The sequence below is a fragment of the Monodelphis domestica genome, chromosome 2 (genome assembly GCF_027887165.1).
Source record: "Monodelphis domestica isolate mMonDom1 chromosome 2, mMonDom1.pri, whole genome shotgun sequence".
Lineage (NCBI taxonomy): Eukaryota > Metazoa > Chordata > Mammalia > Didelphimorphia > Didelphidae > Monodelphis > Monodelphis domestica.
Window position 1 is genome coordinate 537,647,286 of NC_077228.1, and position 12,374 is coordinate 537,659,659.

Genomic DNA, 12,374 nt, shown 5'->3' on the forward strand with positions numbered 1-12,374 from the left:
ACGAGGGGCGGCCAGTGAACACCCCAACGGGGGCACTTCTGCGCTCACAATGGCAGGAGAAGCCAAGGAAGGCCTCCGCGTGCCGAGTGGAGGCCGCATTGCTGAATGTTCCCGTCTCGGAGAAGGTTCAGAGGGAAGAGCTCCCTGGACCCACCGGAGACTGCCCGGACCGTGTGGGATCCTTTCTGTGGCAGCTGCTCTCCGGGCTCTGTTCTTCCCCGTCCTTTGGAGCCTGCCGCGTCTCCCTGGGAGAAGGGAGCTCCTAAACCAAGCGCGCGCCGTCTACGGAGACAGTGCTGTGACGCAGCCCGTGAAGTCCAGGAAATAAGAATTGAGCCCGTCTTGTGGCCTCCTCTTGGAAGGCCGGGGAAGCACGGAGGGCTCGCCAGCCGCATCGGGGGTGAGACGACGGCGATGCCGCCGGCCCATGTCCGAGCTCTGGCCACTACTGGCCCGGGACCTCCCTTCCCCAGGGCAGACGGGCCCTTCTGTTAGAATGGCCGGAGCAGCCGCTCCTTAGACGCTGCGTCTCACTCCCCCGGGAGGACAAAGCTTCCCCCACCGCTGCCTCAATCCCGCCTGGTCCCGACTCGTCCTGCGGAAACCCCGCGCAGCCCAAGCGCCTGAGCCGCCCTCTTTGTCAGGGCAGTGACGAGCATCACTGACTGATGACATCGAACAACTCTCCGGCGCTCCCAGCAAGCCCTTCCCCTGCCCCGTCGATGGCCTCGTGGGAGGCGACGGGGCCTGATCACAGAGTTCAGAGACTGACCTCCCAGTGCCCAGGGCCACTCGGTCTCCATGGGTGAGAGGCACAACGTGGACCTGGGCTGGCCTCCGTCCCAGCCCCTGGAGCCGTGCTGGGTTATGGTTTCTTCCTCCTGACTCCAAAGTGTGAGGCTCCCAAAGGTCCGGCTGTCGCGGGGACAGCTCTGTCCGGGGAGGGCGCAGGCTCGCCTTTACACTTCCGCCTTCGTGACCCAGGAAGAGAGACGAGACAGGCAGGCCTCCGTTCCCACGTCTACATCCGTGCACGCAGGGCAGACACAGACGGGGCCAGGACCCAGGAGAGCTCCTGGGAAGAGGCAGCCTCCCCACTGTACAACCACTGCCGCGCACTCCGGCGGGACCATGGGGGGGGACTCACCAGGAGATGCCACTTTCTTCTCCCTCGAGGGAGGCGCAAGCTGGCCTCACCACAAGGCTAGATGCAAAGGCTGGTCACCCACCCACCAGCCAGGGGAACTGAAGGATGTTGCTTGCTACCCCCTGGCCCCCCTCCCGGATCACCTGGAGGCTGGGGGACAGGGCAAGGGATCAGGGGCAGCATTTTCTCCCTTCTCTCCCCTGCATCCAGAATATGAGCCTGGAAAGGAAACGCGCTTCTCTTGGTACCGGCTGCCTATTGCTCAGGACCCCTAACTCACAGCCCTTCCCCGCCAGAGGCGTCCTTGTGGAAAAAGCAGAGGGTTCAAACGCGCCGAAACTGCCCGTCTCCCAGCAAGCCCGAGGGAGCACCTCTGAGAAGCGTCGTGCCTCCAGGACTGGGTCCACCCAAAGGAGGCTTATGCCAGTCATTCATGAAAAGGGAAAAAGGGAACGAGTGGCTTAAAAACAAAGCCTGCTCGCTCTCACCCTCGATAATAATCAGACCTGAAGAGGATTTATCACATGCCAAGCTTGAGCAGGTTGATTAAATGTACAATTGATTAAATAAAACATTTTGCAGCTATCAATTCATTTATTCTCCAAAAGAAACCGAATAGACGCCTGGGAGTAGGAGACGGTAACGTAACAAGTCAAGGATTAATTGAGTCACATAAAAGGCTCGAAGATGTGGCCCGCTCGAAGCTTGGGGTGAATTTCTTTAACGTGCTCAGACTCTGGGGAAGGGACGGCAAAGTAAGAGGCGGGAGCCCTCAGAGCTCGGACACACACCCGGAAAACGAAGGCGATGGGACGCTCCCGGTCTGCAGAGGCCAGCTTTGAGAGTCTCATGCCAGGGTGAGCCCTCCTGCTGAAGCCGGGGACCTAGTGCACTCCAGGCTCCCGGGACGACCGGCAACCCGCCACCTTCCAGCCCAGCCTACCTGGTGGAGTCTAGCGAAGGCTTCAGGTGTCCCTGGCAGCTCTCTTCCCAGACGCTGTTGGCCAGCTCGTTGCCAATGGAGGACATGACCTTGATGAGCTCGATGGGCCAGTCGTCGAGGTCTAGCGAGCGGACGCGGGACAGGTGCGTGCCGAGATTGCGGTGTATCCCCGAGCACTCGATGCACATGAGGGCCCCCAGATTCAAGCTGGCCCAGTTGGGGTCTGTACAAGGACACAAAACCGCAGACACGTAAACAAGAGGTAAAACGCGCCCTTCGTTTCATTCTCTCAGCAGGGATCAGTCGAGGGGCGCCCAGGGTGCGACTGCCCGGAGGCAGCTTTACCAAAAGAGACCTCTGGGGGGCCTGAGGGGGCGCCATGAGAACGGCAAAGGCTGCCTCATCCCCAGAGCTAAGGGAGCCCAACTAAGCGCCGTGCCCGGCCTGGAGGTACCGAGTGGATCAGGAGCTCCCGGGGAGCAGGGGTTGTGTCACTCGCCCAAGGCCGACCCAGAGCAGAGCCCTTTTCTTCCTCTGGACTCTCTGACGCCCCCCCGGGACAGACAATGATGGCGGTGGTTGTCAAGGAAGACAGAACGCCTCCGTCTTCTCCCTCAAGCCCTCACTCGGTCAATCTGGCGGGCCTCGGCCGGGGCTCTCCCTCATGCCAAAGCCTGGCCTAGGTGGCCGAGATCCCTCCGGGAGCTTCCATTCTAGGGGAGCTGTGGGCAAGTGGGGGGCTGCTTGAGCTAAGCCTCGCACAGCATTCTGGGGGGAAAAAGGGCCCCCCTTGGCTTTCTCCGGAGAAGCCAGACGTTCACGTTCTTGGACATGTGAAACACATGCAGGGTCGGTGACTTCATCCCTGCCCCGCCTCCCTCCACGAAAGCAGATGCCCGCCGAGCAGGAAAGTTGTCTGAGTGACGTGCCAGGGTTCAAGACCGGGCACGAGCGGCCCGGAGAAGAGGCAGGTCTTTCCGGACTAGCCGAGAGAACCGAGGATGCCCCGGAGACGGGAAGGCTTGGAAGGGGCCGGCGACCAGCGGGCTTCCTTGTCATCCGACGTCTGGGGGGAGAGGCGGGGCCGGGCCGGCTCGGCCCTCCGGTTCAGGGGCGCCAGGCCGATGGCGCGGGAGGCAGGCGGGCCGCCTGGCCCGGAGCAGAGCGGGCGGCGTTGGGGCTTTGTGGCGGGGGCCGGACGGCCGCACTCGAGGCTCGCGACGGCCCTCCCGGCTCCAAGACGGCGTTTACCAAGTGCTCACGTGCACGCCAACGACGGAGAGCGAAGGGCGCGAGGACATGGCGGCTGTAGCTTCAGGTGGCGGCCGGGGCCGGCTGGCCGAGGCAGGCAGGACGCAGGATGCGGATGGCAGTGGACGGGCCGGCGGAGGCTTGTGGCCACTGCGAGAGCTGGAGGTTGGAGGGGCCTGCGAAGGGCCTCCTCGCCGGCGCCAGGTCTGCGCTTCCGTCCGCGGGGGACCGAGGGGCCGGGAAGCGAAGGAAGGAGCTCACGGAGGCGGCAGGAAGCAGGGCCCGGCGGGGCGAGAGGGGGAAGGAAGGCCCGGAGGCCCAAAGACCGCGCGCAGCGGACGGCCCAGGCCCGCTCTAGGAACCTGGCGGGGCGGCAGGACTCGGGCTCTAGCTCTGGGCAGGGCGCTGGAGGCCTCTGGCCTGGGCCCACTGGTGAGGGCCGAGGGGGCTGAAGCGGCCCCGGAGAAGCCGGGCTCCTCCCGTCCCGGCCTGGGTCACGGGGGCCGCAGAGCCCCAACGCCTCCGATTCTTCAGCCGAGACCCACGGAAGCTCGTCTTAGAGCACAGCCACCACGCGGCCCCCAACGCCGCTCTCGGGGATACCAGTGGCCTCGCCTGGTCCGGCCGCCCCCCGCGCCCCCCTCCACTCGCGAGTCCGCAGGGCCGCCATCGCCCTTATCGCTCATCGCGGTCAGCGGCTGCTGCGATGAGGGAGCAGCACTCGCGGGGCGCTTGACGAGGAGATCCGGCCTCGGATGCAGAGGGGCGCCCGGAGCCCCGATTCCAGCGGCGGAGACAGCCTCGAGGGGGCCGCCATAAAGACGGGCACCGGGAGAGCCCGCTGGCCTGGGAAAGGCCTCCTGCGACCGGCCCGAAGGAAGTCCGGAAGAGGCCACGAGGGCTGACCGAGACCGACCACATGGAGCACGAGCGGATCCCCTCGGGGGGCAGACTTGGGGCTTCTTCCACGGGAAACCCCCGCTGGGGGCTCCTTCTGTAGGCCAAAAGTCGATCAGCAGGTCGGCCGGAACTTGTCCTCTTAGAGAACGTCCGTGCGCGAAGGGGCCGGCGTAGCCTCTCACGGAGGCGGGGCCAAGAGCCCGTCTTCCTCCAGGCGCGCCCTAATGGGGGTTCTGGGAGGGCACAGACGGTCTTCACCCAGGCTTCGTGGCGGGGCTCATGCGGCACCCACTTTGCAGATGAAGTAAATGAAGAAGAGAGCAGGAAAGGGACTTGCCCGAGCCTCTGGGATGAGAATCGAGCTCAGGTTCCTGAGCTGAAGTGGTCCCTCCTCCCTCCTCCCTCCTCCCTCCCTCCTCCCTCCCTCCCTCCACCTCTCCATCCTCCCTCCCTCCCTCCCTCCCTCCATCTCTCCATCCTCCCTCTCTCCATCCTCCCTCCATCTCTCCATCCTCTCTCCATCTCTCCATCCTCCCTCCCTCCCTCCATCTCTCCATCCTCCCTCCCTCCCTCCTTCCTCCCTCTCTCCATCTCTCCATCCTCCTTCTATCTCTCCATCCTCCCTCCCTCCCTCCATCTCTCCATCCTCCCTCCCTCTCTCCTTCCTCCCTCTCTCCATCTCTCCATCCTCCTTCTATCTCTCCATCCTCCCTCCCTCCCTCCATCTCTCCATCCTCCCTCCCTCTCTCCATCTCTCCATCCTCCCTCCATCTCTCCATCCTCCCTCTCTCCATCCTCCCTCCATCTCTCCATCCTCCCTCCCTCCCTCCCCCTCTCTATCTCTCCATCCTCCCTCCCTCCCTCCCTCCCTCCCTCCATCTCTCCATCCTCCCTCCATCTCTCCATCCTCCCTCCCTCCCTCCCTCCCTCCATCTCTCCATCCTCCCTCCATCTCTCCATCCTCCCTCCCTCCCTCCTCCCTCCCTCTGCCCTCTCGGCCAGGCTATGGGTCACACATACATGTAGTGAGGGGTACAGGGATGACACCCCAGAATTCCCTGAGCGGGGGCACCCCTGGCCGCCCTCTTCTCTGCTCCTTCCGGTCTCCAGAAGCCCCCCCCCCCCGTCAGGCCCCCCTCCGCGCCGTCCCCCTCCCCCAAGCCGCGGTACGTACTTTGAGCCTCACAGTCGACACACTGCGAATTCCCTCGGACGTTCCTTATGGACTGCAGGGCCATCGCCTCGTTCTGGCTCGTCAGGCGGGACTGCGGGCAGCGAGACAGACAGACACGTGAGCGCGCGGAGAGGTGGCGCGGCTGCTCTCCCAGGACCCCCCCCCCCCCCTGCCCGGGGAGGCCACAGAAACCAAGGGTTGGGCTGGAAAAGGCATGCGTGTGTGCACACGTGTGTGTGCACGTGCACACGTGTGTGAGTGTGCACTGCGCATGTGCGTGAGCAGTATCATTCGCCGGTGGGTTTGGCCCCCCATTTGTCTCTCATAAAATGGAGCCCGGCGTGCCCGCGGGGGAGCTCAGAGGCTTGCCGAGGGCTCACCTCGCCTCTGGCTCCGGGACGCCCTCGTTGGGAGGGGAGCTTCGGGCGGCCGCGCAGGGCTGGGGATGGATCCCCAAAGTCGCTCCTGCTGGAGGGCTGCCCGGAGGCGGCGGGCTCTCTTGGCTCTCTTCCCAGAGGGCTTCCTCGTCTTCACTCCCACACGGCCTTCCACGCTTCCCTCGTGGGGGAGGTCTCCGCCCCGACCACAGGCCCGAGTCACTTCAGGGCTGGGCTTCCGGGCAGGAGCTGGGGGGGGGGAGGACCACGGCTGCCTCTCGGACGCCGACAGACACCTAAGAACGGGCCGTCCGCCCTCCCATCCCTCGCTTCACAGGTAAGGAAACCTTTGAAGTCCGTCCAGAAGCCCGACAGAGAGCCAGCCCTGGCGACGGGGCTCCTGGGCTCCACTCTGGCCGAGTCACTTCACTGCTCTTCTGCCTCGGAGCCGATCCTCAGTGCCGATGCTGAGGCCGAAGGTAAAGGTTTTAAAACAGGGTCCCTCCGGGTCCCCCCGACGCTGGCATTTGGCCTCCCGGGCCAGCCTTCTCTCCGCCGGACCGAGCCACCAGCCTCCGCTCGTGTTCTGCGGGGACTCTGCGGCTGCCCTCGGGCGGTTCGGGCGGGAAAGCGCCCCCCGGAGGTGGCCCAACCAAAGCAGACGCCGATGCTGCTCGCCAGCAGCAGGGCCTCGAAGGCTCGGGCGGAACCGGCGCTGCGGCGCGCGGAGAAGCGGCTCCCTGAGTCCAGCGCCGTCCACGAGCACGGCCGAGCGCCGCCCCAGGCCGCAGAGGGGCACGCGGAGGCCGGCCGAGCCTTCACCACGGGCCGCAGACGAGGGAAGTCCACGATCGAAGCCAAGTCCAAACGGACCCCCGAACCCGGATCCGTTCATGCCCCCCGAAGCGTGGAAAGTGGGGCGTGCCTGGCCCGCGTGCGGGCGTCGTGACTCGGGAAAGGCCGGTCGCACACACATGCGGGCAGGGAGGAAAGCGGCTTAGAAGAGGCCAATGACCCGGGACCCTCGTTGCCGGGCTCTGGCCGTAAAGGAGACCCCCCGCCTCCCCCCGCGACAAAGCCAGCCGCCAGGTCTGCCCCTGGCTGCTTGTGGATTGCTTTAGTAAAGCCAGGATGAGGCCCCGGGAAAATGGGTCGAGACCCAGACGAGTTCGGAGGAGACCCGGACATGACCCGGACCAGACCCGGACCAGACCCGGAGGAGACCGGAGGAGACCCAGACGAGACCCGGAGGAGACCCGGAGGAGACCCGGAGGAGACCTGGACCAGACCCAGTGGAGACCCGGAGGAGACCCGGACTAGACCCGGAGGAGACCGGAGGAGACCCGGACCAGACCCGGAGGAGACCCGGAGGAGACCCGGACTAGACCCGGAGGAGACCCGGAGGAGACCCGGACCAGACCCGGAGGAGACCCGGACCAGACCCGGTGGAGACCCGGAGGAGACCCGGACCAGACCCGGTGGAGACCCGGACCAGACCCGGAGGAGACCCGGACCAGACCCGGAGGAGACCCGGAGGAGACCCGGAGGAGACCCGGACCAGACCCGGAGGAGACCGGAGGAGACCGGAGGAGACCCGGAGGAGACAGGAGGAGACCCGGAGGAGACCCGGACCAGACCCGGACCAGACCCGGAGGAGACCCAGAGGAGACCCGGAGGAGACCCGGACCAGACCCGGAGGAGACCCGGACCAGACCCGGTGGAGACCCGGAGGAGACCCGGACCAGACCCGGTGGAGACCCGGACCAGACCCGGTGGAGACCCGGAGGAGACCCGGAGGAGACCGGAGGAGACCCGGAGGAGACAGGAGGAGACCCGGAGGAGACCGGAGGAGACCCAGAGGAGACCCGGAGGAGACCGGAGGAGACCCGGAAGAGACCCAGATGAGACCCGGAGGAGACCCAGATGAGACCCGGAGGAGACCCGGACCAGACTCGGTCGAGACCCAGACGAGACCGGAGGAGACCCGGACGAGACCCGGAGGAGACCCGGACCAGACTCGGTCGAGACCCAGACGAGACCGGAGGAGACCCGGAGGAGACCTGGACCAGACTCAGTCGAGACCCAGACGAGACCGGAGGAGACCCGGACGAGACCCGGAGGAGACCGGAGGAGACCCGGAAGAGACCCAGACGAGACCCGGAGGAGACACCGACAAGTGAGATCCATGATGTGAGTTTCCAGGCGGGGAAGAGGCCTGCATCCAAGGAGCTGGCCGAGGTCCAGCGGGGGGCTGGGCGCCTCTCTCTGGGGGACAAAGGCTTGGAAGAAGAATCTCACCTAGAGAAGGGAGCTCTGCTGACCCAAAGAGCTATTGACGTCTTTAAAGGAGCGAAGATGTCCTTTGGCCAGTCCTTTGGCCAGTCCTTTGGCCACAGGCTTCTTCCTGGACAAGGCTTTGCCTGTGCCTCGCACAGAGCTGCTGCTGCGGTGGCTTCCTTCCTTTTGTAAAGCCTCTCCCCCTTCCTTCTTGGAATCCGTGCTGGCCGTTGGCTCTAAGGCAGAAGGGCGGTCAGGGGGAGACTTACCCCGGGCTCACCCTTCTAGGAAGCATCTGAGGCCAGATTTGACCCAGGACCCCATCTCCAGGCCTGCTCTCCATCCCAAGTCCCGCAGTGCTGCTCCTCAATACGTGTCTGCTGAGTGACTGAATGCAGCAGCTCCTGGCTCAGATCATCGATTCAGGAATCGGGCAATGAGAAGCCCGGGAGGCTTCCTCCCTGTTTCTAAATGAGTTCGAGCACGACGGCTGTCCCTGCGGTGGGTGGAGCGAGCGAGTCCTGGTGCACTTAGGAGGAGGACGGCCCCTAGGCATAGGGACCTACTGTGTGGCGCAGGGCCTGCCGCTCCAGGGCCCCCCGAGACTGCAGGCTACACGGAAAGGGGTGACTCGGAGCCCTCCAGAGGCAGGGACTGGGCGGCGAGAGCCCCCGAGGCCTGAGGCTGAGACGAGACGCAGGCAAGGGGGTGCCCTACGCCTCAGCCTGGCCTTCTTTGGATGGGAATATTGGAAATGGAAACCATCCCACAGCAGGGCCCGCCGTGTGTGCGGAGCCCCGGGACGCCCGGAGACGCTCTCCAGGCTTACCGGGACTCGGTGTCCCTGCGGCGGCGCTTACCTTGTTCTTGCTGCTCTCGCAGGACTGCAGGCTGGCCAGGATCTGACTCTCGATGGCCTGCACCCAGGCGTCGCGCTCCTCGTAGGCGGCGGCTTCGAAGTGCCACGTCTGGCCGGTCAGGGACACAATGATGAACTCGAAGTTCTCCTCTTGTTCTGAAACACAGAGCAGTGCGTGAGGCGCACGTGAGGCACAGGTGGAGCGCGTGAGGCGCGCGTGAAGAGCGCATGAGCAGCGTGTGAGCAGCCGCTTTCCTGAGTGTGCTGAGCTCCTGCCACAGGGCGGTGCTTCATGGCAGCCCGCTGGGCGCTCACACCTCTGCCCCCCCCCCCCCGGGGAGGCACACCCGAGGCCCTCTGGGATGGCCGGCAGCGGAGGAGAGCGCTCAGCGCGCCCGGCCTTTCTTTATCTGTGGGCCTGCGGGGGGGGGGGGTCCCCCACCTGGGCCTGTAAACAGTGAAAGATCTATTCTCGTGGCTGCTATTTCAGCTGCTCCCCCCCTTCGAGCCCTCGTTCTGGTTCTGGTGGTGTGGCCATGGCTGGCGCCCGGGCCCTCTTGCCCTTCGCTGCCTCCCCTCTGCCCTTCCCAACCTCAGGTTCTTGGCCTGCAGCTCTAACACGGCCCCATAATGCCAAAGGGCGGCCAGCGGCGGACAGACAGACTGGGGGAGCCCCTGAAGGCCAAGGGAGGACAGACAGACTGGGGGAGCCCCTGAAGGCCGAGGGAGGACAGACCGGGGAGCCCCTGAAGGCCGAGGGAGGACAGACTGGGGGAGCCCCTGAAGGCCGAGGGAGGACAGACCGGGGAGCCCCTGAAGGCCGAGGGAGGACAGACTGGGGAGCCCCTGAAGGCCGAGGGAGGACAGACTGGGGGAGCCCCTGAAGGCCAAGGGAGGACAGACAGACTGGGGGAGCCCCTGAAGGCCGAGGGAGGACAGACCGGGGAGCCCCTGAAGGCCGAGGGAGGACAGACTGGGGAGCCCCTGAAGGCCGAGGGAGGACAGACTGGGGGAGCCCCTGAAGGCCGAGGGAGGACAGACCGGGGAGCCCCGGAGGCTGAGGGAGGACAGACCGGGGAGCCCCTGAAGGCCGAGGGAGGACAGACCGGGGAGCCCCGGAGGCTGAGCTGCCCCAATGTCATCACGACAGAGCCCCACGCGGAGCTCTAGACAGCTCGTTAAGTCATGGTCGCCTCGCAGTGGTGGGACTTTACCGTTTGCACCCGCAGTTAGGAGTCCACAAGAGCCTCCTTCCTGGGGCTCGCTGGGCGCCGGAGAGACCCCGGATCCCTCCAGGCCAATTCAAGGAGCAGGAGAGAAGGCGCCAAACCAGCGCCAGAACCCCGGCCCCTGCGGCCCCCTGCGGAACGGAGGGGCGTCCGGAAAGGCTGCTGCTTGGGGCACGTCGTGAGGGAAGTCGGGGATTCCAAGAGGGAAGGTCAGGAGGGAGAGCCTGCCAGGCAAGGGGGCAGCCGGGGCAAAGTCAGGGCGATGGGAAATGCTGGAGATGAAGGTTGAGAATGCCAGCCTGGCCATCTTGACAAGACCCCATTTTACAGACGAGAGGAAACCGAGGCTCAGAAGTGGTCTCTACGGATAGAACGCATTTCCCAATAGCTCCATCAGGAAGGTCCGCCTGAGACGCCGATTACGTCCCTGCCTCCCCCTCCTGGCTGGCCTCCCCAGGCTCCGATCCCGCTGCCCGAGTCGCCCTGGACGAGGCACCGGCTCCAGTCGGCCTCCCTCTCCCCACCGGGTCCCCGTCCCTGCCAAGCAAACCCAGACGGGGCGAGGAGGGGCCTCTCGACCTGGGCCAGAGCGCCGTCCCGGGTCCCTTGCAGTAGGCTCAGGGCCACAAGCCCGGTATTCGCACCCGTGCCTTTCCGAGCCAGATCCACACGCAGTCGGCGCGCTCTCGTTCTCTGTCTCGCCCTCGTCTCCTCTCGCTCGCCACGGAGAGGCCGCCGCAGGGGCCGTCCCTGCTCCGGGCTCCGGCTGTGCAGAGCCAGCGGCCTCTCCGAGGCGGGGAACACACTCGGGGGAAACTGAGGCTTCTCCCTCTTCCTGCCTGCCTTCGTCCACTGCTTCTTTCCCTTCTTTCTGCCAAGGGTTCCCCTCGAGCCGCCTCACAGGCTGCACACAGGCCGGTCGTGGCCGAGGGGGTCCCTCCTCGGGAGCTGGGAGGGCGCCTAGTGGCTCTGTTTTACAGAAGGGGAAACTGAGGATCAGAGGGCGGCTGGCGATGTTTCGTCTTCATGAAACGGTTTGGGGTTTTCTTGGTGAAGATACCGGACTTGCTTGTCATTTCCTTCTCCAGCTCATTTTGCGGGTGAGGAAACACACAAATAGGGGTAAGTGACTTGTCCAGGGTCACCCAGCTGGTCCATGTTGGAGGCTGGATTTGAACTCGGGTTTTTCTGGCTCCTTGACGTAAAGCTGCATTCAAGGGTGAGAGGGCAGGGGTTGTCGCTCTAGCAGTTAGGGCACCGCCAGGCACATAGTAGGTCCTTTAAAAATGCTTGGGGAGGGGAAGCTGGGTAGCTCAGTGGACGGAGACAGGAGGTCCCGGGTTCCAATCCGGCCACAGGCACGTCCTAGCGGGGTGACCCTGGGCGAGTCCCTAAACCCACTTCCCGCTCTTCTGCCTCGGCACCCATACGCAGCAGCGACGCTAAGACGAAGGCGTTTCAGCCTGACATCAAAGCCGTGTCCTGGCGGGCCGCCTGCACCACCTCGGCGTCCGCACTCTCGGGCCTGGACCGGGCGCTCCAGGGAGGAGACGTGGGCTTAGGGGCCACGGCTTGCGACCGGGCTGGCGTGGGCGAGGGCGCGGCGCGGCTCCCCTGCTGTCCGCCCGCCGTCTCAGGAAACGTCTGGGGCGCAGGGACTGCTGGGGCGGACGCTGGCTGGGCCCCGAAAGGTCCCGGAGGGCCCAACGGGGAGAGGCTCTGGACTGGGGCTTTCCTCGAGGAAGCTCGCTTCGCCCCGAGCAGGCAGTCCGAGGCTTCGTTTGCTCTCCAGGGAAGGCCTGGCTTCTCCCCCCGGTGGCCCCCCGCGCTGGGAAGTCACCCCAACACGCTCCCCTCCCCGCCCCCCCCCCCCCCCGATCTCCCGACCCCAAACGAGACCACGCGTGGTCTCGCCGAGTGTTCCTTGTGGCTTAATAACGCTGTGATTGGGCTCCCAGGGATTTAAACAGTTTTCCATGTTGAACGGTTATTCATGGAAAGGTCCCCCCATAATAGTATTTTAGCACCATGAACCTGTCGAAATCAACCTGCCCAATTACCCCAAACTACATTAATAACACCGGATATTACACTAATTGTGTCCAGTTTCTATGCAGACAAGGCCCCGTGGGGCTCATTCTGCGTCCTCGGGGCCAAGCAACTCAGCCATCAAACCGATTTCACCAGGAATCCCTCCTCATTACACAAGTCCGGGCT

The 12,374-nt window shown here is 65.0% G+C and overlaps 1 protein-coding gene across 5 annotated transcripts in view; it reads right to left on the minus strand.

Moving 5' to 3' along the window:
• The window catches only part of AGAP1 (ArfGAP with GTPase domain, ankyrin repeat and PH domain 1), a 540,592-nt gene that overhangs the window by 48,130 nt on the left and 480,088 nt on the right, over positions 1-12,374 (minus strand). For all 5 annotated transcript variants that reach the window (XM_056820098.1, XM_056820097.1, XM_056820096.1 and 2 more), the window contains 3 exons: positions 8,930-9,084; positions 5,416-5,506; positions 2,091-2,313 (listed from right to left, as the gene is read on the minus strand). In XM_056820098.1, the coding sequence (XP_056676076.1) occupies positions 2,091-2,313; positions 5,416-5,506; positions 8,930-9,084 (469 nt within the window). The remainder of the gene's footprint in view (positions 1-2,090; positions 2,314-5,415; positions 5,507-8,929; positions 9,085-12,374) is intronic.